Source organism: Manis javanica, chromosome X (genome assembly GCF_040802235.1).
Source record: "Manis javanica isolate MJ-LG chromosome X, MJ_LKY, whole genome shotgun sequence".
Classification (NCBI taxonomy): Eukaryota; Metazoa; Chordata; class Mammalia; order Pholidota; family Manidae; genus Manis; species Manis javanica.
In genome coordinates, this window is record NC_133174.1 from 37,852,501 (window position 1) to 37,877,272 (window position 24,772).

The window sequence follows — 24,772 nt, forward strand, 5'->3', positions numbered from 1 at the left end:
TCAGAAATTTAGGAAGAAAAGAGTTTTTTCTGCTCCTTCAATCCAAGGATCAGGCAGTATTGTCTTTCTCTGGTTTTGGAGGACATAGAGATTCTTAATGATCTTTTAATTGTGCATGACACATACTTAATTTTTTCACATTTACTCAGTTGTCCTCTACTAAGTGACTGAAACTTGAATGAAACATACCTAGAAAAACGTAAGTTTGCAATATTTTCTAGTACATTGCATTTTAAGTTACAGCAATGATATAGGGGATTTTTAAAAGACCCTTTTTTGTTGTAGATTGTAATTTAAAAAGTATAGAAAGTAAACATCCTATACATAGAAAATATATACATTAGTTTTAGTTTCTCTTAATGACCATTTAATGTAGCTTTTTAAGTGTATTTTAAAGTTCAAATAGTTTAACACCTGCGTAAATCTCTTCCTGCAGTTACTAGTGTTTATGTGTCCCATTTATTGGAGTCTAAAAGTATGGTTATCCTTTCTACTACTCAGATTATCTTATTAGAAGGTCTTACCATGAATCCACCATTAAATGTTTGTCACCAACGAATGGCTGAGATGAAATTGAATGTTACTCGTTATGTAGTTTGCTGCTTGGGGAGGAGCATGGGGTAGAAGCAGTGGAGTAAGGAGAATTAATTTTGCATGTAAAAGTTATAATTCAGTGATTGGAACTTCAATACTGTAAATACACTATAGTTCTTTTTCTTTAAAGACTATTTGAGTTTGAATGTTTAAAATACCTTCTGAACTGTGTTTTGTTTTCCATTCTTCTCATTGATTTCTGTCAGTTTTTAACTGTTTAGCTGTTATCTTTATTCTGACATAGACTAAAGCAAAAATTACATCTTTTTCATGTTTTATTACTTTCTTTGTATTGTCTATTGGGTCCACATTGCTGGCAGCTTTACCCTCAATGGCTTACACCATGGTAACTGCTGTAATTAATCTTAACTGCTTTACAAGATTTTTTCATGTTAGTAACTTAAAACCTCATTGGATGATCTGTAAGTTACAACAAATTCTTCTAATGTATATAGTGAGATTGCTATGTTTCCAAAATTTGATTCTTTAGAAATTTAAGGTTTTGAGATATTAGTCTTTTTGTCTAGCTGTTGTACAATCATTCGCTTCAACTCTGGGCTAAAGAAAATAGGTGTTTTAATATCCAGATGAAATGCTGTACTTAGTTCTCCTTAGACACAGTGCCTTGGCTTGCTGTCAGTCTATACTGCCTTCTACCTGCTCCCCACTCAGCTAATGGGGCTTTTGCCCTGTTTCCTAGATACTGCTACTGCCACTCTGCTGGAGCCAAAAGGTCTTCCTCCCTCTTCCACTTTTTGTAGATACAGGACAGTTGTTAGAAAATGGGGGAAATTTTAGAGGTCCAAAACTAACATCATGTACTATGTATGAGACCTAAAGGTGTTCTGGAGAAATATTGTCAGAAAGATTTCCAATGAGGTGCAAGTTATAAACAGTGTACAGTAGCAGTTACCATAAGTTTTCATTAATAAAGTCTTATGCTTTGGGTACCTAGGTGTGATTGTGTTTCTTGATATATTAAAAATTATAATCTTCATCTCAGTTTTGAGGAGTATTTAAGCATTCACTTCAGAATTTTTAAGTATACTCTTAGTTTTTTTTGTCTTTTAATTCTTAAAAGACAGTTTCATCTTATTATAAAGATTTAGTTTTTTTGGTGTGTGTATATGTACACACATCAACTGAATAGCTAGATACATCAAACATTATATACTGCTGAAGTTGATTGGGTTATTTCAGTAAATCTAGGCCTCACTTTATTAATGAAGAGATCCCAAAACTGCTCTGATAAATTGGAGATAAAAATATTCTGAGGCTTAGAGAAAAGTCAACACGGCAAATGATAGGCTTTGTGTTTGCCATTTCTGTTCTGTTGATGGTATCCTGTGCTGGGCAGGAATCCAGAACTTAGAAGGGGAAGGTGACGTAGGTGCAAGAGACTTGATGTCTCTGATCGAGGAGCTTCATAACCAAAGATAAAATGTAGATTGATTTACCTACAGAGAACTTTTTCATTTCTCTACCACATGATGTGGGTAAATTTGAAAGTTAAGTTTAAGCCAGTATTTTAAATAATTGGGTAATGAACGGTTTCTTCCTACTCTACTTAGCTCAGGGAAAGAGTTTCAAAATGGGAGAAAAGGATTTAAAATGGGATGATCTCTAAATCCTTTCCAACACCTGCTTCTTTATTTCCAATGCCTTTCTCCACATGGGTTGCTGTATTAAAGTTTACTTGTTTGCCTTGAGGTATTATAAACAGTGTGACATGTTCAGAAGATAAAATCTATCCCTGTTATCCACAGCTCTGTCCTTTGTATTAGGATTAATATGTATATTTTTTGTGGAAAAAGCTTATAGTCTCTATGGAGATAACTACTTGCATAATTTTCTTCAGGGAAATTCCTATTTGTTTCAGACTTGACCTCAATAGGCAGGGAGTCATTGTTTGAAATATAATAAGAAAGTGCTAGATAAAATTTGGTTGCATGGTTTATTCTGACTACCCTCGTATTTTCACCTACAGAGTTAGTTTTTAAACTGTTGGTTATTTTTAATCTATTTGGTCATCTTATGTTGTAGTGGTCAGTGCTGTACATCAAAAGGTGGTTACAGTACCTTTGTTTCTTTTATGGTTTAAAACTGTACTTGCAGCATTTGGTGGTCGAATCAATATCAGCTTTCTTAGTCATGCCGCACCATTTTTTCTATTTTAAAATAAAGGCACCTGTGTTTTTCATTGTTTTAGTTTCCTGTTTGCCATTTTTCTTTTAATAGTGACAGAACTGTAGAAATGATAGAGGCAAGATTCTGCTAATCTATCAAACTCTGTTTTCTATTCTCATGTTTCAACATCCAGAATGTTATATGTAGAAGCTTAAATTTTGGTGGCACATTTAATTAGCATGAAATGCTCTTTTATGGTACAGTTTTAATACTTGGTCCGTATCTTCCAGTTCCTTAAAATGTTAATCATTTACAATAGAGTATATCCATCTCCTGTCTTGGAAAGCAAATTTTATGTATTTGGAATCCTATTTTGTTTAAATTCTGAAGTTAAAGAGTGGCAGACACATAATACAGCATGAAAGCTAATTATGTGGATATTATAAGTGAATATTTTATCCTGTATTGGTTTAATGATAATGTTTGAATTTTTTCTTTGCCAGTCTCAGCTAAGTATTTTCTACATCTGTGGAGTTTATAAATTAATATTAATTTTATACCTAAATTAAAAGCTTAAATAAATCATGTTTATCTTAAAATATACAGGGCACTCATGCTTTGTGGAGGGATGTTGAAAACTGGTATTGAGTAGAATATTCATTTATTTAACCTTTAATCTTAATTGTTAGTTGAACTTGAAATTTCACTTTAATAACAATTCACATCCTTTTTTTTTCAGTCAGTTATTTTAAACTTAATTCATTTCTTTGAAACGTGCCATGAACTCTTTGGTTTTTAGTTGGAATCATAGTTGAGAAAACTAAGAAAGTGACACCCATTATACTATTTAGTATAACATCTTCAAAGTTTGTGGCAGTGGGATTTCAAATCAAGCCTTAGTTTTCATTATTGCGAACTAAAACAGGCTGATTTTTAAGGTTGTTTTATTTTGACAGGAACAGTAAAATAAGGAAAATTAATTTTGTTTCAGCCTGTATTATCCTGTAATTTATGGTGAAAAATTGCTAATTCCTTCTTCAGTACTGAGAAAAATTACTGAGTTTTAACTCATCCCACCATAAATGTAATTTTCAAATTCTTAGATGAAATTCTGATGTTTAGACTACTTGATAATTTTAATGCATTGATTATTTTTGAATTTGTGATAATTATGTGAGGTAGGTTAGTTAACCTGGAATGATTTGAAAGCTCAATTATGCTGATTTTTTCAGTTGGATAGAGACTTTAAGAAATTGGAAGTATCTTTTTGTTCACACTAGATGAATTAAAATTTCTGAATAATATTCTGCCATGTTTTAGGAATTTATCATTTAACAAACATGTTACCTTCATTAAAGGAAAAGAAGTAATAATTATATAGAATGTCAGAGAATGTTTAATAATTACATAGAGTGTCAGAGAATGTTTAGCAACTATACTCCTCATTTTAAAAGTTGGTATAATTTGCTGTAAAATTTAATAGATTAGAGTCTTGCTGAATTTCATTAGTCTAGGAATTACACAGAAAATTCTTCCCGATTTAAGAAAAGAGAGGAAAAGGTCTTTTCAGACTTGAGAATTATTACGATGATATTTTGGTTATAAACGCTGAGATGAGATATAGGAAGAGAGAGATTATCTGTTTTTTTATCTAGACCTTTTTTGGCCATTATTTAAATTTAATTTTTTAAAATTAAAATACTAGTTTTAATATTTAATGGAAAGAATCTTATGGTGGAGAGAATATTGGAGTTCCTGTTTGTTTGGTCTTCAGGTGAAGAAAATAAATTGAGAATTATGAGCAAAACATGGAGTGTAATCAATAATTCTTGTGCTGTAGTATTTTTTCTGTTACGTTTCTTCAATGGAAGAAGAGTAGTAATCAAACTAAGTATTTGCTGAAGTTAGTAATTGTTCTTAGTTTTTCCCTGAGGGATCCAAATCTCATGGATTTGTGCAACTGCCCAATAACTTAATTAGGACTTAATTCAGGATTTTTTTTCTGATTTCTAAATAAATGTACTGCTGATTTATTCTCCCTTCTTCTTTTTTTAAGGAATCTAGGTAAAAATGGCTTATCTAACAGTAGCATTTTATTGGATAAATGTCCACCTCCAAGACCACCATCTTCACCATACCCTCCCTTGCCAAAGGACAAGTTGAATCCACCTACACCTAGTATTTATGTGAGTCTGAATTGACTGACTAGAAAAATCAAACCAATTTTTTGCACCTACCTGTCTTACATAAGATCTTGCCTTAAGTCAATGTGGATGCCCTTTAGGAAACCTTAAAATTAATGGCAGCAGCTTGAATGTTTTTGGGTAAAAAAATGTATTCAAAAAGACTTTGTAATAGCATTTAAAGCATGCCTTCTAACTATTAACTGTGATTACATTAGAGTAATGAAAAATACCTTCTTACTGCCCCCAATTTTGAGTAGTATTAGGTAAAAACTACCTAAAATTGTAGCTTAGGCTGGGTTTTATTTAAATCTGCATTCTACTAGTTGTATCGACCTTAGTATTCATTGTTTTATACATCTACCAAAAAAAAAGATACGATTTACCTTCCAAAAAAACATTCAAGAACAGAAAGTGTCATTAAAAGACTTAATAGATTACTTAAAACTGGATACTAGTCTTACTTGCTGGACATTTTACACATCTGATAGAGGAAGTTGATAAGGGTTCAATCAAAGCACCTCTTTGTGTTTCTCCCAAATAGGTCCTCCTACCCCATTTCCATCCTCCCACTTCTACCCCAGATGAAAAAATTTTAAACTATAAATTTTTTTTTTGAGATGATGCTGTTTTTGCCCTGTAGAGACCATATGTTATATATTCTTCTTCCAACCAATATTTATTGATCCTTTAGGGAAGCATTGGGATAAACATTCAATAAAACTTTTAAACTGAGGTCTTCTAAGCTAGAGAAATGCAAAATAAGATTTGTCTTTTATGGGTCGTCTTCAGCCTCCTTTCATTTTGGTAATGTTTCTAAAAACACTTTGATTTTTTTTCTTTCTTTTTGTGATAAAAACTCACATAACAAAATTTACTATCTTAACCATTTTTAAGTGTACAGTTAACTATTGTTAAGTATAGTCTCATTGTTGTGCAACAGCTCTCCAGAAATTTCTCATCTTGCAAATCTGAAATTATATGCTCACTAAAACAGAATTCCCCTTTCCCCTGTCTCCCCAGCACCTGCTAACTCCCACTTTACTTTCTGTTTCTTAATATATTTGCCTACTTTAGAGACCTCATATAAGTGCAATTACACACAACTTTTCTTTTTGTAACTGGCTTATTTTCACTTAACATAGTGTCCTCAGGATTCACTCACATGACTATGTGACAGGATTTTCTTACTTTTAAGGCTGAATAATATTTAAAACATTTTGATTTTGTAATTTAAATTGTATTATTTCTCCCCCATACTTTGTTCAAAATACACATATGTGGTTACTGTCTAATTGCAGTTCGGATCAAAAGACAGTGATAAAATGCCATAAAATATAAGGTAGAAGGAATGTATATAGGATACATTCTTAATTTAAATTGTGATACTGAATATTAATTTGTCATAATATTTAAATAAAAGGTCTGTTTTCCAGAGATCTAACCATATGTTTTAATTTTACAGTTGGAAAATAAACGAGATGCTTTCTTTCCTCCATTACATCAATTTTGTACAAATCCGAACAACCCTGTTACAGTAATACGTGGCCTTGCTGGAGCTCTTAAGTTGGGTAAGCTTATTTAAATAAGAAAAAGGAAAAGTCTATGTATTTCCTTTGCTGTCTATTAACTTTTAAAGGACTATCAGAAACTTATTTCTATTTATTTTTTGTTTTTCACATTTTCATTTTAATATTTGCCTGGCTGTCAGTGTGTGTGTATATGTATGTGTTCGGGGGCGGGGGGGAAGCATGTGCATGTGCATGAGAATGAGTGTATCATGTCTTTATTCCATAATGGGAAGAAACACTGATGATACTGGTTACTGACGATTTACTGGTGGGTTTTAATTTAGCTTTTGTTTTGGTCTAATTATATAATTTTAATTATGATTTAGGCTGACTAAAAGAAGAAATTTTTAATATCCAATGTAGGTAAAATTTGATGCTTCTAATGAGTAGCATATATACTATAATCCCCCTCAAGTACTTCCTAGCACCTGTGAAAATTAAATACGTAAGTGAAACTTTACTTCCAGGCTCTTTGATTCTCCCTTTGTTCATAACATGACAGTCCAGGGCGTCAGTGAAAAGTTGTACAAACATTGCACAAAGGTCAGGGTGTTCAGAGGTCCTTGTTGGTTTTTTAGGGGAACTGGATAGAGTACTACAAATTATTTTCCTTGAAAAAAGCACTTCAAAAATACTATTTCAAATATAATTTTTATTTATTAATGACATTTATTTATTTGTAAAGACCTGGGACTTTTCTCTACCAAAACTTTGGTGGAAGCCAACAATGAACATATGGTGGAAGTGAGGACACAGTTGTTGCAGCCAGCAGATGAAAACTGGGATCCTACTGGAACGAAGAAAAGCTGGCATTGTGAAAGTAATCGATCTCATACTACCATTGCTAAATATGCACAGTACCAGGCTTCCTCCTTCCAGGAATCACTGAGAGTAAGTATTTACTTCCTGAACACTATTCTGTTTTAGAGATAATTTATTATATTATTTTATCTTGAAAAGGCACATTCCTTTTGTAAGCATCTCATTATTTTACAGTTACATAAAATATTTTGTAAGTGCCATCCAGTTTGCTCTTTAGTAAAGTCTAAGTAAACTTGTGGACTGATAAAATAAATACTGTTTAGTGAGCTGTCTCCCTCACATGTCTGAGATCCTTCTGTTTAGAACACGGTTTTTAACCTTGGCATTACTGCCATTTTGGGTTAGAGAACTTCCTGTTATGGTAGGCTGTCTTACGTATTGGAGGGTGTTGAGTAGCATTCCTGCCTTTCTCCACAAAACAGTCATAGCACACCCTTTACCCCCTACCCCAGTTTTGATGATCAAAAATGTCTCCAGACATGCCAAATGTCCCCTGGAGGGCAAAATTGCCCCTAATTGGAAACCATTGATAATAGAGGATAAACTAAGTCTCAGGTTTGCTTTATGCTTGCAGAATCCCTAATCTTGTGCCTCCCCATTTTTTTTCCCCCTCTACCAGTTTAATACTATCTGATAGATAACTCCTCCAGGAAGCATTGGTGTTACTTTTACCAATCTCAGTCTAAAAGACAAAACTGAGGGAGGGGCATTAATTATTAAAAATACACGGAAAATTTAAAAAACAATTGAGAAGTAATCAGGATTATTATTAAAAGACTCACAGACCTTTCAGCAGTGGAACATTACTAAAGTCCATTCTTTCTGTAATGAGAACTTTGTGAATTCTCCCACAGAGTGGACATAAAACATCCACAAAAATGAGTTTATTAAATGTATTACTCAAATACTTGGCTATACTAAGTTCTCTGTACATGTACTACAGCTAAAACTTAATATGTGCCTGGAAGCCTATAATTTGTAATTCATTAAACTTGTTTCTCTATTTAAAATTCTGCCTTAAGTTGATATTTTCAATCTATGACAACTGTACCTGAGATTCGTATATTTGTATTCTTTTCTCACTACTATTCCCTATATCCTACAGAGAAACTATACCCATCCTACAGAGAAATTCGTATAATAAAACCTGTCCTATAATTTTTATGAATTGCAGTGAATTCATTGTTCATATAAATCTCTGTAGATTCAAGATGCTCCAGTTGTATGGTAGTATTATGGTCAGAATAGAATAGATAATAAGTAGGATTCCGAAATCATCAAAAGAAGATTTGGAGGACTAGTTGGAAAGCAAAAAATACTAAGAAGCAGAATATTTAAAATGGGAAGGGATCCATGACCAAAGAAGAATGGCTTCTTGTGTGCTTTGGAGGCATGAACCATTATATATGAAAAAGTTGACAAATGTTTAGAACTACACATTTGAAGGGAGGGAGACCAAAATATCACATGGTATTGCTAACTCAGAAATCATAGGACAGTATTAAGAGATACCATGCTTGTGATAAAAAAAATTGTAAATAATAGTAATATTTGCATTGAAAAGCACCTATATATTTAGCCCTTAATTCCTTACTAATGTTGTAAATGTTTTATCATTAATCTATAATTGTGAAGAAAAAGATTTAACCCATGAAGAACTTCCATTTGTCCATAATCAAGAATAGAGAGCATCTTACCCTCCACCCTTATATACGTAGCTACATACACATGCACATGACCTTGGCTAGTTTTAGAAAATTTATTATCAAGGTTGATATCTTAGGCCTCTCAACTTGCCTTAAATTTTCTCTCCTCTTGAAAATTAGGCAAGAATGAGAATCTGTAGTTTTTCCCTTATATAAAAATGTCAATAAGAAAGAACTCTTAAGGTAACTTCATGGCTGATGGAGGAGGTTGGATGCCATGCCAGTCAGTAAGCATTGACTTCTTTTGGGTTTTAATTAATGTGGTCTTTGAAGAAATTTTCATGTAAAAGAGACCTATAGAAACTGAGCTTCAAAGTACAGATAATACTGTTAATCTGTGAGCTTCTCAGTTGTATGATGGAAAGGATAAGTGGTTGTAGAATACTAAGCTGTAATGATTTGTTTCATTGATAGGAGGAAAATGAGAAAAGAAGTCACCATAAAGACCACTCAGATAGTGAATCAACATCTTCAGATAAGTAAGTAATTTTTAGTATCTACTTAGTTTTTCTGTTTAAAAGGCATGTTTCTAATACTGTCTTTCTCTTTTTAAGTTCTGGGAGGAAGAGGAAAGGACCCTTTAAAACCATAAAGTTTGGGACCAACATTGACCTGTCTGATGACAAAAAGTAAGTAGTAGTAGTTCTGTGAGCTGATATACAGAGGTATTCTTTGCAAGACTGAGAATATCTACAATTTCCCTCTTCTATTTCATTACTTGTCAATTTTCTAAGTTGATATACCAGTTTTAGGTAAATTATTTTTGCTAGGTTTTGCAATTATTTTCTTTGACTTAAAGCTTGCATAAATTTTCATCAAGACCCTGACTGTATGGTAATTTACACAGTCATAAAATTACATTGTATGTTAATAATGCATAATAATTCTGTAAAAATTATACAACAGAAGAAGTCAGTTTTTTTCTTTAATTTACTTGATCAATAATTTTTATGCTTTTCTTCAGGAAGTTTTCTTTGGAAAGATTTAAACATTTAATCATTCTGGTGTTTCCAAATATTTATAGATATAATTTTATTTCTAAATGGAACTCAAAGGTTTCTGAACAAAATTGTTATCTGCCACAAATATTTGTAACAGGGTTTCATTCTTGATCTGTTATTTTATTTCAGGTGGAAGTTGCAGCTACATGAGCTGACTAAACTTCCTGCTTTTGTGCGTGTTATATCAGCAGGAAATCTTCTAAGCCACGTTGGTCATACCATACTAGGCATGAACACAGTTCAACTATACATGAAAGTTCCAGGAAGCAGAACACCAGGTAATTTAATGAACTAACATGTCTCTTGCAGTTGAAAAACAAAATTAATCAAAATGTGAAACCTGCAGAAGAAAACCAGATTCTTCTCATTTATAGTGAATGAAACTTAAAGGAGTATTCGTGTTATAAGGTTTGAGTTTTTAATGGGCTCAGATTATTAAGATTTTCCCCTGTGTAGTATCATTATCTTCTTTTAATATAATAGCCCTGAAATAACAGTTTAATCTAGAAAAGGGTCATTGGAGCACTCCTAGGTAAAGAAGTCCCTGTGGTTTAAAGACTGTTTTGTTGTTGATCCCATTTGCTACAGAGTGATGGAATAGTTTCTTCGAAACTTTTTACCATAGTAAAACATATTTTATATTATTAACTGGTACACATGTATGCATAAAATGATTTCATAGCACAATCATTTTCTGATCTGTTCAGTTTGTTTGATTTATTGTTTGAAGGAACTGTGTGGGTTGGAATCCTCTCCTGGAATTCTGGCTTGCAATGCACACTTTACAAAGCACTCGATGATGTGGAGACATTACTGAACTCATCTTGAAATACATGGATTTTAAAAAGTGAATTACTTTGATTTTAGATTTAAAATTCTGTCCAAACAGTAATGTACCATCTTCTCTGTTCTCCCTTGGATTGTCACATATGAACAGTATATTTTCTGATCAGGGTGATGTTCAAAATATTTAACAATTAGGACAGATACTGATGATAATGAGTTTAGCTGTACCAATGCCTGCAGGTTGCATATCACCCTCCAGTGTTTCTGTTTGCTACCTAAAGCAGCCATGGTTTGAAAACCAGATTGTTTCCTCTTTTGCCACCTGCTGATTGAATTGTAGCTAAATAATTTATTTCAAAATAGGCCTGTACTTGTTTCCGAATAACAGAGGTCAGTGGTTCTCAGTTGTGGCTAGTCTTTAGAATCTCCAGGTAAACTTTTAAGAAAGTAGAGTTGATTATTCTCTGGAAGTTGAGATACAAGCATCAGTATTAAAAATAAAACACATGTTTCTCAGGATTATAACCATTAGGTTATGGTAGGTTTTATCCTCAGGCCATTGGAAGCCCAGTTCTGTGATATTTTTTCTTTAGTTGAATAAAGTGGAAATAGTTCTGTAATAAATGACAGAAGAGCTGTCTGTTCCTCATTCTGTCATTTAGACAGTGATGTAAATACTGGTCAATATAGAATTCATTTTTCTTGTGTATGTAGTATTGGATTGGTTCTGTTAAGATTCATTTCAATTAAAAATTTATCTCATCTAATTTGAATTATTGCATGCAAATCATGTAACCCTGAAATCATAAAGAATGCAATGTTTCATTACAAATAAAAGGGAGAAACAGACTTCTAGATTACTTCTTTGTCACTCGTGTCCATAGACTAGGGTTTTATAAGGCATTAATTTTTCAGAAGTACAATGTGGAGCTTTCAAGAATTCTCTAAAGAGCTGTCTCAGGGTAGTACTGTCCAACAGAAATACCATGAACGTCATATATACTATTTAAAATTTTATGTTAGTCACTAATGTAAAACAAATAGGTGAATTTTGTTTTAACTCAGCATACCAAATATTACTATTTCAACATGTAATCAATATAAAAATTACTGGGATTTTTCATATGAGGTCTGAAATCCAGTGTGAACTTTACAGTTAGTCCACATCTTAATTCATATTAACCACTTCTCAAGTGTTTACTGTATTTATTATTTTGAATACTTCTTTACTGGGCACTTTTTTCCTGGTGTTATATAGGTGTTACCTGCTTTAATGAACTTTATTATCAGTTATGTATGTTTTTAAACTATAGAGGTGCTCTCAGTCTTTACCCTAAAAGATTTTTAGCTGAATGGTGGAGTTCCAGCATCTCTAATTTTAATTAGAACTGAATTTTATTTGGAATCCATGCCATGAACAATTCCAACCATCCTTGACCCATGGTAAGAAACAGTTGTATTTAAGAGTACCATCTGCACTTTATACTGTAATATGTACAAAAGACAAAGGGTGTGGTGAGAACAACTACAGTTTTCTTTCTTGAGGTAAAATTCACATAACAAAACCAGCCCTTTTAAATAAAGTATGCAGTTCAGTCACATTTAGTGTATTAAACTGCTGTGTAGCCATCACCTCTGTATAGTTCTAAGACATTTTCGTCAACTCAAAAGGAAACCCTATACCTGTTAATGAGTTCCCTCAGCCCCTGGCAACCACTAGTCTGCTTTCCAGCTCTTTGGATTTACCTGTTCTGGATGATTTATAAAAATGGAATTATATAATATGTTGCTTTTTGTGTCCGGCTTCTTTCATTTAGCATGTTTTTTGAGGTTCATCTGCATTGTATCAGTGGTTCATTCCTTTTTTTGGCTGAATAATATTCCATTGTATGGATATTGACCATTTTGTTTATCTATTTATCAGTTGATGGACATTTCAGTTGCTTCCACTTTTTAGCTGTTGTGAATAATGTTTCTATGAACATTCACAAATATTTGTTTGAACACCTGTTTCCAGTTCTTTTGATTATATACCTAGGATTAGAGTTTCTGGATCATATGACAATTCTACTTATCTTTTTGAGGAACAACTAAATTGCTTTCCACAGAAGCTATACTATTTTACATTACCACCAACAGTGTACAGAGGTTCCAAGTTTTCCACATCCTTACCAACACTAATTGTTTTTTCTTACTATGGCTGACCCAGTGGATAGTAAGTGGCTTTTCATTGTGGATTTCCATGTGTTTGTTGGCCATTTATATATCTGCTTTGCAAAAATTTCTATTCAAGTAGTTTGCTCATTTTTGAATTGTTTGTTCTTTTGTTGTTGAGCAGTAGGAGTTCTTTAGATATTCTGGATATTAATCTCTTATTAGATAATACAATTTTAAAGTATTTCCTCCCATTTTGTAGGTTATTGTTTCACCCTCTTGATAGTGTACTTGGATGTGCAAAAGTTTTTAATTTTGATGAGGTTTAATTTATCCAATTTTCCTTTCATTCATTGTGCTTTTAGTGTCATGCCTAAGAAATCATTGCCAAATCTAAGGTGTTAAAGATTTACCCCTATGTTTTCTTCTTAGATTTTTATAGTTCTAGCTCTTATATACTTAGATCTTTGATCCATTCTAATTTTTGTATATAGTGAGAGCTAAGGGTTCAACTTCATTCTTTTACATATGGCTATCCAGTTCACCTGGTACCATTGTTGGAAAGACTATTCTTTCTCTATTGAACAGTCTTGGCGTCCTTGTTGAAATGAATTGACTGTAGGTGCTGCATGGGTTAATTTCTGGAATCTTGGTGCTATTCCATTGACTTATAGCTCTCTTTGTGCCAATACCACACTGGTTTGATTACTATAGCTTTGAGGGAAGTGTCAAAATTGGAAAGGATGAGTCTTCCAATGTATGTAGTTAACTTTACTGTAGTTCTTTATCTGTTCATGGGGCTTCCAGTTATTACCTAGTGTTTTCTCATTTCAGTGTGAAAAATTCTCTTTAGCATTTCTTACAGGGGAGATTGACTAGTGACAAACAACTTCTGCTTCCATTTGTCTAGGAATTTCTTAGTTTCTCCTTTATTTTTGAAGAACAATTTGCCAGATACAGAATTATTGGTTAATGGTTTTTTTATCTTTAAGAAATTTAAATGTTATCCTATTGCCTTCTGGCCTCTGCGGTTTCTGATAGGAAGTCAGCTGTCAGTTTTACTGACAATCCTTTGGACAAATTGCTTCTCTTTCTCTTCTTTCAAGATTCTTCTTTGGCTTCTAGTTTTATTAAAATGTGTCTTTGGTGTGGGTCTCTGAGTTTATCCTACTTGGAATTCTCTGAGCTTTTTGGATTTGTAGATTTTTGTCCTTTGTCAAATTCGGGAAGTTTTTAACCCTTATTTCTTCAAATACTCTTAATACCCTTTTCTCCTCTTCCTCTGGGATCCCCACAATGAATATATTAATATATTTGATGATGTCTTGCAAGTCTCTTAGGTTCTGTTAATTTTTCTCTTCATTCTGTTTTCTTGTCCTCAGAATGCATAATTTCATTTGACCTATTTACAGGTTTGCTGATTCTTTAGCCTGCCAAGTCTGCTGTTGAAACCCACAGTGAATGTTTTATTTCAGCTATTACACTTTTTAGATCCAAAATTTTATATCCTTCCTTATAATAATTTGTTTCTTTATTGATAATCTCTGTGGAGACATTGTTCTCCTTGTTTCTTTTGTTTCTTGTCCAAGGTTTTCTTTAGCTCTTTAAGCATATTTAAGATAGCCAATTTAAAGTGTTTGTCTAATAAGTACAATCTCTGCTTTTTTCAGGAATAGTTTTTGTTAGTTTCTTTTCTTTCCATGATTGGGCCACATTTTGCTGTTTCTTTGCATGCCTCAAAAGTTTTTTGTTGAAAACTAACTTTTCTCAGTATTTTTTAAAAATATGATGGCATTCTCTGTCAGATGTGGTTTGTTGTTGCTTACTGTGAGCTATAGTGACTATTTCGTGACTTTACCACACTGTATTCACAAAGCCTATTCCTTGTCATGTGTGGGCACTGAAGTCTCCTTTCCTTTATATCAGCAGTTAGCCAATGACCTGACAGAGATCTTTAAATTCCTGGTGCCAAAAAAGAAATAGTAGGAAAAAGAAGAGAGAGAAAAGAAAATATAATTCTCCAGGTCTTTGCAGATTGCCCCTGTTTTGAGTCACTCATTCTACACTTAGCCATGCCACTGAAACTCTTCTTTAGTCTTCACTCACCTTCTTGCTAGCACTGAGCCTAAATGTCAGCAAGAGGCTGAAGTTGATGGTTATCTTAGGTTTTCTCTGAGCATGCATCCTGCCCTGGGTAGTATGTGCATTTGTTTTCTAAGTTCTGCAGTATTCACAGTAACTTTTTTATTCCTCCAAAATCTCTCTCCTCAACTTTTCCTCCCAGGCCTTTGGCATGTCTGTTGTTTCGCCCCAACTGGGTTTTGTCAGTTTGGTTCAATTTGGTTTTTTTTGTCCCTTGTAGTGTCAGCTTGTTCATTTGTCTTTCAGTATTTCTGGAGAACCTCCTCCACCGAAGCCCTTGCCATGATACAGTGGTTCTAGGGTAGGTGTAACAAAGAAAAGCCCTTTCTTTCAGTCTTTTGGGGAAACTCCAGTCAGGTTAAAACTGAAAAACACAATTCTTTGGGAACAGTATACACTCTGCTCCTCTAGAACCAGGGACACTCACACTAGGAATACAGACAACTATTTTTACTGCCACACCAATGATGGGGATGGGAATGGGGATAAGGAAGTTACAGTGGCATAAAAATCTCCTACCATGTTTTTAAGTTGCCTTTCTCCTGGTCAAACATTCACTTGGTTGCTGTGAACCTTTGACTGTTGCCCAGAGTTCCGAGTTCTGGTAAGGTCGCTTCTGACAGATTTTACTATATTGTATATGTGTTTTCTGGAGAATTCCCTGCTTGGCCATTTTTGTTCATACCACTCCTACAGCTACATTTTGTAAACCAGACTTTTTGCCTCTTTACTGATACCCTAATAATACTTTTGAGAAATAAGGATTAGTTCACAAGGATGAAGTAGTAATGATATCAATGATAGCTAATGTTTATTACTATGTATTAGGCATGGTTCAAAGCAGTCATTATTTCATTGATTCTCAAAATCAATTATTTATTGGAATTGTTATTATCTGGTCTTATATATAAGGAAACTAGAAAGGTTTATCAACTTGCCCTAGTTTTATATAATAGCTAAGCCAAGAAGCCCAGTTCTAGACTCTGTTCTTTTAACCATGACTTAGACTGCCTTCCATAGACGCTCTTGCTGAATAAGTTAGGAGTTGACCAAACTCAACTCCAAAACTAGGCTTGACACAAAAGTACTATAATGTTAAACAACTGAATACTACTAGAATATTCTCTGTTGAACATTTTTAAGTTTTTTTTCTAAAGACACATTTGTCTATAGAATTTATAGAATGCAATTATATTTTTTCTTTTCACATTTCAGGTCATCAAGAAAATAATAACTTCTGTTCAGTTAACATAAATATTGGTCCAGGTGACTGTGAATGGTTTGTTGTTCCTGAAGGTTACTGGGGTGTTCTGAATGACTTCTGTGAAAAGTAGGTTTCTAAACTAAATTACCTATAAACATAATTATTCAAAAACAGTAATTATAAAGGACAACTTACTAAGGCAAATATCCCAATGCATGTAACCAGTTTTCACTTGACATTAATCAGAAAATTGATTTAAAATGATTTCATTCTAACCTGTTATTTTATGTTACTGGGAGTACTTGAACAAAGATGCCTTGAGACCACTCCATGCAATAGTAATAGTCTTGAATTTACTGGTTGTTTATTAGATTAGTTAAATAATTGATGCATAAATACTTGTTCATGTGAAAGATTTGTATTCCAAGAAAAATCATAAATGGTTTTAGAAGTAGAAGGAATTTTATAATTGAGCACCTTATAGGCTGTTAATAATTAAAGCTAGAACATATTACTCTGCCATATCATCATGATATAAATTCTTTTTAAAACTCCATTGGCAACTTTTCCTATAAAGGAATTTTTAAAAATTTAATCAACTGCTTCAGATTTTGTTTCCTATAAGTGAAAGAACTCATATAGTGGAAGTATTCCTTTCCTTAAGATCCTAGAAATAGCCTTTACTTCTTTTTCTTGTGTTAGAGTACCTTGGAATTGTCCTTTGTTTAAATTTTATTATTTGTCTAAATGGAAACTTAAAGTTCTTTTTTAAAAAAGTACTCCATTATGTAAGCACCTAATATTTTCAGTTAGTAATGACATTGGACAGTTACTATGGTTAAAAACATAAATTACACATATATTTGGTATTACCTCCCCATTGCAATTAAGATAAAGGGGAAAAAAATCACCAAAAACATTTACATATGAGACCTTGAAAACTAATTATACACCTAATCTACACACTAATGTAATTTTTAAATTTTGAGTTAGATCTTTACTGTAAATATCTTGATATAGTATGAAGTATAAATATAGTTGTGAAAAAAGCCACATTAATCTAAAATTTCCTTTTATACAGGCAGAAGGTAATCATCTTTTATTGTCTTTGCTGTTTAACATACAGGTTTCCTTCATTGTAAGAAAGCCAAAGATGTAGACTTGAAGTTTCAAATGCTTTAATGAAATAATCTGATCTACTTTAATCTGTACTTAGTTTTATGGATCTTTAATAATATTTCCAGTCTGGAAATAATAGAGAAAGGAACAGTCTCATGTAGGAAATCTTCATTGTGCTATAGAAAGATCTTTATTTCTTAACTTGGGGATAGTGCTATATTGTTGCACCTACAGTACAGTGATCCTTGTTCATTATTTCTGAGTAGGATTGACTCTTCTGAGGATTTAATTTTCTTTCCTATCTAAATAGACAGATAACTTGAGAGCAAAGGTAATTAGAATAGGCAGATAATATCTAAAAAGCTTGAACTTGGGGAAAATAAAAATACCAAGTTAGCATAAAGGGTTAAGTAAATTTAAGGTGCAGAAATGGCACTTGATACCTCACCATTTCAGTGTGATTTTGTTTCACATAGGATTGTTGCTTTTGATACTGACTTACACTGACCAAGTGTGTAGTTTGTTATGACTTTAAATAATATGTGTCATGAAATAACCATTCATTTGAATTTATGAAAAGAAAGGATACTTGTGTTTTGTAAGGTTTTTTTTAATTTAGTTGATTATTTGGTGGGCTTGCTTGCTTGCTATTGGATAGAAAGTTTTCTTCAATTTTATGATGGGAACGCATGGGGGAAGTAAGGCTAGGATTTGTGTTTATAACCATATTTTGCTTATAGGCAGGTTTTTCTGTACTGTGTCTACTTAGCCTTATCACAAACAGTAAGCCAATCCCTATCTCCTTGCATTTAGGCTCCTATTGGCAGTCTTTTCTAGACTTTAAAGAACAGCATTTTTTAAGGAAATAAACAAGACTAAGATTCCATCTAGATTAGAGTTTGGCAAACATTTTCCATAAAAGACCAGATAATTAATATTTTAGGTTTTACAGGTCATAAGGTCTCTGTCATGATTGTGTCATTGTATCACATAAGCAGTCATATATAATACAGAAATGAATGGACCTGGCTATGTTCTAATAAAAATTTTATTTAAATGTACAGGCAGTGGGCTGGATTTGGCCCATGGGTCATAGTTTACCAGCCCTTAATCTAGACAAAAAATTAAATTTAAACCAGTGAAAATAATTTCAAGGTACACTTGATCATATCCTTTAGTACAAGACACAGAAGTAGAGTAATTTCTCAGATCTTAAGGAACATTTCCATTCTACATGTTCTTCCTTCCCCAAAATGTGAAATCTCAAGTAGTTAAGTGAATTTTATAAAATTCTTTTATAGGAAAAGTTGTTACATGGTTTAAAAAACACTTCATATGATATCATGATAAAGTAGAATAAGAAGCCAGATTTTATTTTATTTTATTTTATTTTTTTCTGTAATAAATGTTGGCTGTTTATTACTTATGCAGCTCTTCCATTTGGAAGAATATTTGTTATTTCTGATCATTTCTCTAGATCTAATAGTAAATGATTTAGTTCTAGTTGGAGAAACTTAGTTTACACCAGATCATGTATAACTTCTTAACCCAATTATAGTCTTCAAGTTTAATGAACATAGTTAGTTTTTCTCATACTACTTTACATATTGAATATTTTAATCATTGGGAATCTTCTGTTAATATGGTGCCTTGATTTCTAATTATATATGTTTTTTTTTCTTCCCATCCTTCCTTCCTCCCTCTTTTTTTATTAAAGTATCATTGATATACAATCTTACAATCATTTCACATACACAAAACAGTTGTACAGCATTCACCCATATTACTAAGAAATTACCTCTTTTTTTATTAAAGTATCATCCATATACAATCGTATGATTGTTTCACATACACAAAACAGTTGTACAGCATTTACCCATATTACTGAGAAATTACTCCCTCCATTGCAGTCACTGTCTATCAACATAGTAAGATGTTACAGAGTCATTAATTGTATACTCCATGCTGTACTGCTGTCCCAGTGACCTACCTGTGTTGTGATTGTGAATTATTGTGCCCCTTAATCCCCTTCTCTCTCCCCACCCACCCTCCCCAGCCCTTCCCCTTTGGTAACCACTAGTCCCTTCTTGGAGTCTGTGAGTCTACTACTTTTTTTGTTCCTTCTGTTTTGCTTTGTTTTTATATTCTACAAATTAGTGAAATCATTTGGTATTTATTTTTCTCCACCTGACTTATTTCACTGAGAATAATACCCTCTAGAACCGTCCATGTTGTGGCAAATGGCAGGATTTCTTTTCTTTTTATGGCTAAATAATAGTCCATTGTGTATATGTACCACATCTTCATTATCTATTCAGCTATTGGTGGGCATTTAGGTTGCTTCCATATCTTGGCTATTGTAAATACTACAGCAATAACCATAGGGGTAGAAGTCAGATTTTAAAGTAAAAGCTAAGTAATATGATCTGTAGAATGTTTCCAAACTATTTTGGTGGTGGTGACAGTGATGATGACTATTTGTATGTGTATGATTATTTATTTTTGGTAAAGTTTATTTCAGCTGCATAGTTTTAGTCAACCAGTCATCAAAACCTAGAGACTGACATCCTGTCCCCTTCCTGCTTAGGAGTCAAAAAAGCAGTAGATAACGATTTCTGTTTACTTTTCTCTCAGAAATTGAAATTCCTTGTACTTACATCTGCCATTGTGTTCCTGTTTATGAATTGAAATGACTTGATGTCAACTGTAGCTTCTGATTACATTTTAGAGATTTCTAGACACTCCATGGAGAAGGGTTTAGTCAAAATAGCCTTGTAAAGTAAATGTTACTTAAAAGTAGCTTTGGATTTCATTTGGATCTGTGAAAAATCAACTTAGGGCAGTAATACTAATCTTTGGATAGGTCATTAACTGTAGTTAATTAAGTATAATTAATTTCACTTACTTTACATACAGCAGTTCTTACATCACAAGCAATTATCAATGCAATGAGTGAGTGTGTTTTAAAAACTTTTGACATTGCTTTCTAGTCTTAAAAGTAGCTTACTAAAGTATTTGATCCATTTGTATTATTTTTTCTTATTTCAGAAATAATTTGAATTTCTTAATGGGTTCTTGGTGGCCCAACCTTGAAGATCTTTATGAAGCAAATGTTCCAGTGTATAGGTTTATTCAGCGACCTGGAGATTTGGTCTGGATAAATGCAGGAACTGTTCACTGGGTTCAGGCTATTGGCTGGTGCAACAACATTGCTTGGAATGTTGGTCCACTTACAGGTATTTTAAAGAATATGCTTTAAAAAAAAGTTTATAGAGAATTGTATCCGATAGGTCTGTTCTTTTTTTTCTTGGACTATAACTCACTTAAAACTAGAAGAGAGTGTCTTCTAGAATAAAATTTTAATTTGTAGTCTAAGAAATTAAATTCAAGTTAACAAATAGAAATCTAACAGCATAGATCTCAGCAAACCACAAATTTACATCTTCTCAAGGAAAATACATAATAATTTTTAGAGTGCTTGGTTTTCCTTTATAAAGGAAACTTTTTATGTGAGAAGGCAAAGTAGAATGGTTATTCATTCAAATTTTTCTTTTAGTGTATTATATGAATAAGAGTATTATTTCAAAATCTGTTTGAATTATGCCTGCCTTCAGGCAGTAGATACTTAAGTTTAACAGTATGGCCTTTGGAGCCAGAAAGTCCTGGATTAGCAGCAGGACCTGGATCTTGCAACTTTGGGCAAGTTATATAACCTCTCTGGGCCTCAATTTCTTCATCTGTATAATAGGGATAATATATTTAATAGGGTGACAGTAAAGTTTAAATGAGGTAATAATATAAAAATAACTCAGCATATTGTGTGGCACATAGTCAAAGTAAGCACTCTTTATGTGATTGCTACTATTATTAGTACAATAATTATAAAAAAAATTCTGTAATGTTTTGAGGTTTTCAGAATTGGTGTTGATGATATCACATGGTGATAATGGTTATCTTCATATCATTTGGGAGTTTGGGTTGCTTTATAACTTTTTTTTTTTTCCTAGCCTGCCAGTATAAATTGGCAGTGGAACGGTACGAATGGAACAAATTGCAAAGTGTGAAGTCAATAGTACCCATGGTTCATCTTTCCTGGAATATGGCACGAAATATCAAGGTCTCAGATCCAAAGCTTTTTGAAATGATTAAGTAAGTGCTTTCTAAAACTGCTGTAGTTCCCTCTCTTTTTTGGGAGTGCTAACTGTTCAATACTTTTTCCCCCATAGAATTATGTTAACATCAAAACAAAATGGTCCAGAAATCTAGCAAAATGTAGTAGAAAAATCCACATGCTTAAAGTATTTTTCCCTTCCAAAGAGTTAGTGCATTATGGTACAAAAAGTAACAAAGGCAGAAATGATTCTAAACCATTGTTTCCCCCCCACTACCCTCTGAACTACCTGATTGATAAGAGAGCTTCAGTTTTTTGAAAGACTACCCTTAGTATCGGGAGGAGAGAATGGCATCAGAAAAAACTTGCTGGTACAGAGAGATTAACATTCAGTATAGGGATTTTACTAAAACACTAATTTTTGGATTATTTTAATTAAATCATCCATATTATAACTGTCCCTTTTCTTAGCACCTTTAAACACCCAATAGAAGTTAGTTGAATACATATATCCTGGTGAGCTTCTCATTTAATGGCAGTTTCTATCCTAGCTAGTTTGTAAATCTATTTAGAAGAAATATTTTCAAACAGTGCCATATAGCGGTGTTTCTCTATCTGTGTTTTCTACCACTACCACTCCTACCCCCAAAAGGTGGGGAATTCTGCCCAAAGAAATACAGGAGATGATAGATTAGATAAAATGCAACAAGTCCTTTCTTTCTTAATTTCTTTCCTCCTTTGTTAAATGTTTTAGAGACTCAAAGTGTTGACATGTTTTGTGAATGGGGGAGGAGGAGGATTATAATGTACTGTATTTCCCTAACTTATTTGTCCCGTATCTTTTAAAGAATTGGTCTCCTTAAAAACTCAGTGTGGAATACACTGCTTTCTACTCACTGATGAAATAAGTTTATCTGTGTCAAAATAATACTTACATTAAATATTTTTCCTGAAGCTGTATTAATTTGTTGAGCACATGTTGTTTTCAAAATACTGTCTTTTGAAAGTAATCTTGGCTTATTGACATAATTTCAGACTTAAGTCCAGAATTTTTTTCAAACAAAAATTGTGTGGCCAAGGAAATATGCCTATGGGTTATCTTATGATACTGTCCTTTATCAGTTGCTCCATTTTATCTAGTCCTGGGTAGAAGTGGTAAGGGGAAACAAGATATAAACAAATCAAATCATAACAAGTAATGTGCAAATCCTTTAAAAAGTTGGATCTTAGGTACCTTACTCTATGAATGTAATTTGCTACTGGCATGTGAGGGTTTATCTATCCATTTATCCTGTTATGTCTGAGAAAGATGCTTTGCTCTGAATCTCAAGTTCAGTTTACTTTTGGGGGGAAAATTTTAATCTGAAGTCACTGTGAAGGTGTTAAGTTGGATATAGGCATAAACTAGAGGCTAATTCAGATCACCTGAAGGTAAAGGGATGGTGTAGTATAGAAACCATTTATCTAACAGCTGTGTAGACTGAAAGTGACCCATTACATGTTGGATAGATAAGAATATTTGGGATTTACATTGAATAAAGCCCACTCAGCAAGTGTTTGAGAACCAACTCTGTGCCGAACTGTTCTAGGCATCAGTGATAGACATAGCAATCTGTAATTTAAAATCCCTACCCTCAGAGGACTTAAATTCTATTGTAGCAAGACAGAGACACTTCCATACAGATGGATAAATTACTGTTAAGTAATCTGAATAAGACAAAATAGATAATATTTGGGATGGGTGGAGGTTAGCAGTGTTGCATTTATAAAGTGGTCAGCGAAGGGGTCTAAAAAATTGACTTTCGTGCTTAGACCTGAATGAGATGGAGCTAACCATGCAAAGATCTAGGGGAAGAACATTTCAGGCCCAGGGACAAGTGAAGACTGAACTGGGAACAACTTTGTCATGTATATAGGACAAAAAGGCCAGTGTGACTACAGCGGAATGACAGAGAGGTAGCAACAAGCTCAGTGAAGTGAGCAGGAACGAGATCAGGCATGGACTTTTAGGACATGGTAAGAAATTTATATAAATAATTAATTCTGAGTGTTAGAGATTATCATTAGAAGGTTTTAAGCAGGAAAGGGATAGGTTCTGATTTAAACTTTAAGAAAATGGGTCTGATTGCTTTGCAGAGGATGAATTGCAAGGATCAAGGTTAGAAGTAGAGGGGCATTTAGGAGGCAGTTGCAACAGGACAGCCCAACCTGGACATTTACCCGTGGGGGTTGAGAAAGGGATCAAATCAGTGACTGTGCTGGAGCTAAAGCTCAGATTAGGTGGTAGGTTAAGAGGGAGAAAGGAATCAAGGAGAGATTATCATATTCTGGTTTTCTTCCTACCTGGTCTTCATTAATTTAGACATTTCTTCTGTCATCTCTTCCACCTCACCCCACTCCCTGCCCCATCATCCTTGTCATTCTTCTAGACTCCTTCCAGTTTATCATTATCCATCTTAATATTTAAAATGTTGAGCATTGACACTTAAATTATCTTTATTAAGATATCTTGTGTTGAAATTGGATACACACAATATGGATGTTTTCCATTTAATATTACTGGTGATGCTATTGTTCCTCATACCTTTCTTACATTTTTTAAAACTTAAATGCACTTAAATCCTCCATTTTTACCCTGCATTACAAAATGTCCAGTCATTTGAATCTTGATTGTGTTTCTCATTATATTAAGAATTCTGCTTCTAACTTGAGTTGTCATGAGATGTAATTAGCAAGCTTTTTGTCATCATGCTGATTGAAAATGTTTACCATAAATCCAGACTGCTAGGCCTTGCTTTATAAACTTCCTTTTTAAAATAGTCATCATTCAGCCATTGCTAAAAGTGTGTTTTTTACCAGCCAACATTGCTCTCTTTTTCATTTGTACTTTCTTTCATTTAATGAATATTAGCTGACTGGCTAGGCACTGAGAGGGTGTGTGTGGGTGGGTGTGTCTATCTGCTGTAGGTACTGTCTTAAAATTAAAGTGCATATAATAAGTAAATTGGGAGAAATACAATAACAGATCTACTGGACTCTTTCCAGCCTCACATAGTCAGGAAAGTCTGTATTTTGGGAGGCAGGTATTTTGTGTGAGTGGTGCAGGTGTGGAGGCAGGGAGAGAAGAGAAGAACAGTACCAAAAGCCAGCTTAAGACCATGTTCTTTTTTTTTTTATTATTATTAAGGTGTCATTGATACACAACCATCTGAAGGTTTCACATGAGCAACATTGTGGTTACTACATTCACCA

At 33.3% G+C, this 24,772-nt stretch overlaps 1 protein-coding gene across 14 annotated transcripts in view; it reads left to right on the forward strand.

The window, feature by feature from the left end:
• Positions 1–24,772, forward strand: part of KDM6A (lysine demethylase 6A) — a 258,308-nt gene that overhangs the window by 218,087 nt on the left and 15,449 nt on the right. For all 14 annotated transcript variants that reach the window (XM_073227682.1, XM_073227683.1, XM_073227685.1 and 11 more), the window contains 9 exons: positions 4,778–4,907; positions 6,370–6,475; positions 7,161–7,366; positions 9,418–9,482; positions 9,558–9,632; positions 10,134–10,282; positions 16,302–16,416; positions 20,458–20,645; positions 21,417–21,558. In XM_073227682.1, the coding sequence (XP_073083783.1) occupies positions 4,778–4,907; positions 6,370–6,475; positions 7,161–7,366; positions 9,418–9,482; positions 9,558–9,632; positions 10,134–10,282; positions 16,302–16,416; positions 20,458–20,645; positions 21,417–21,558 (1,176 nt within the window). The remainder of the gene's footprint in view (positions 1–4,777; positions 4,908–6,369; positions 6,476–7,160; positions 7,367–9,417; positions 9,483–9,557; positions 9,633–10,133; positions 10,283–16,301; positions 16,417–20,457; positions 20,646–21,416; positions 21,559–24,772) is intronic.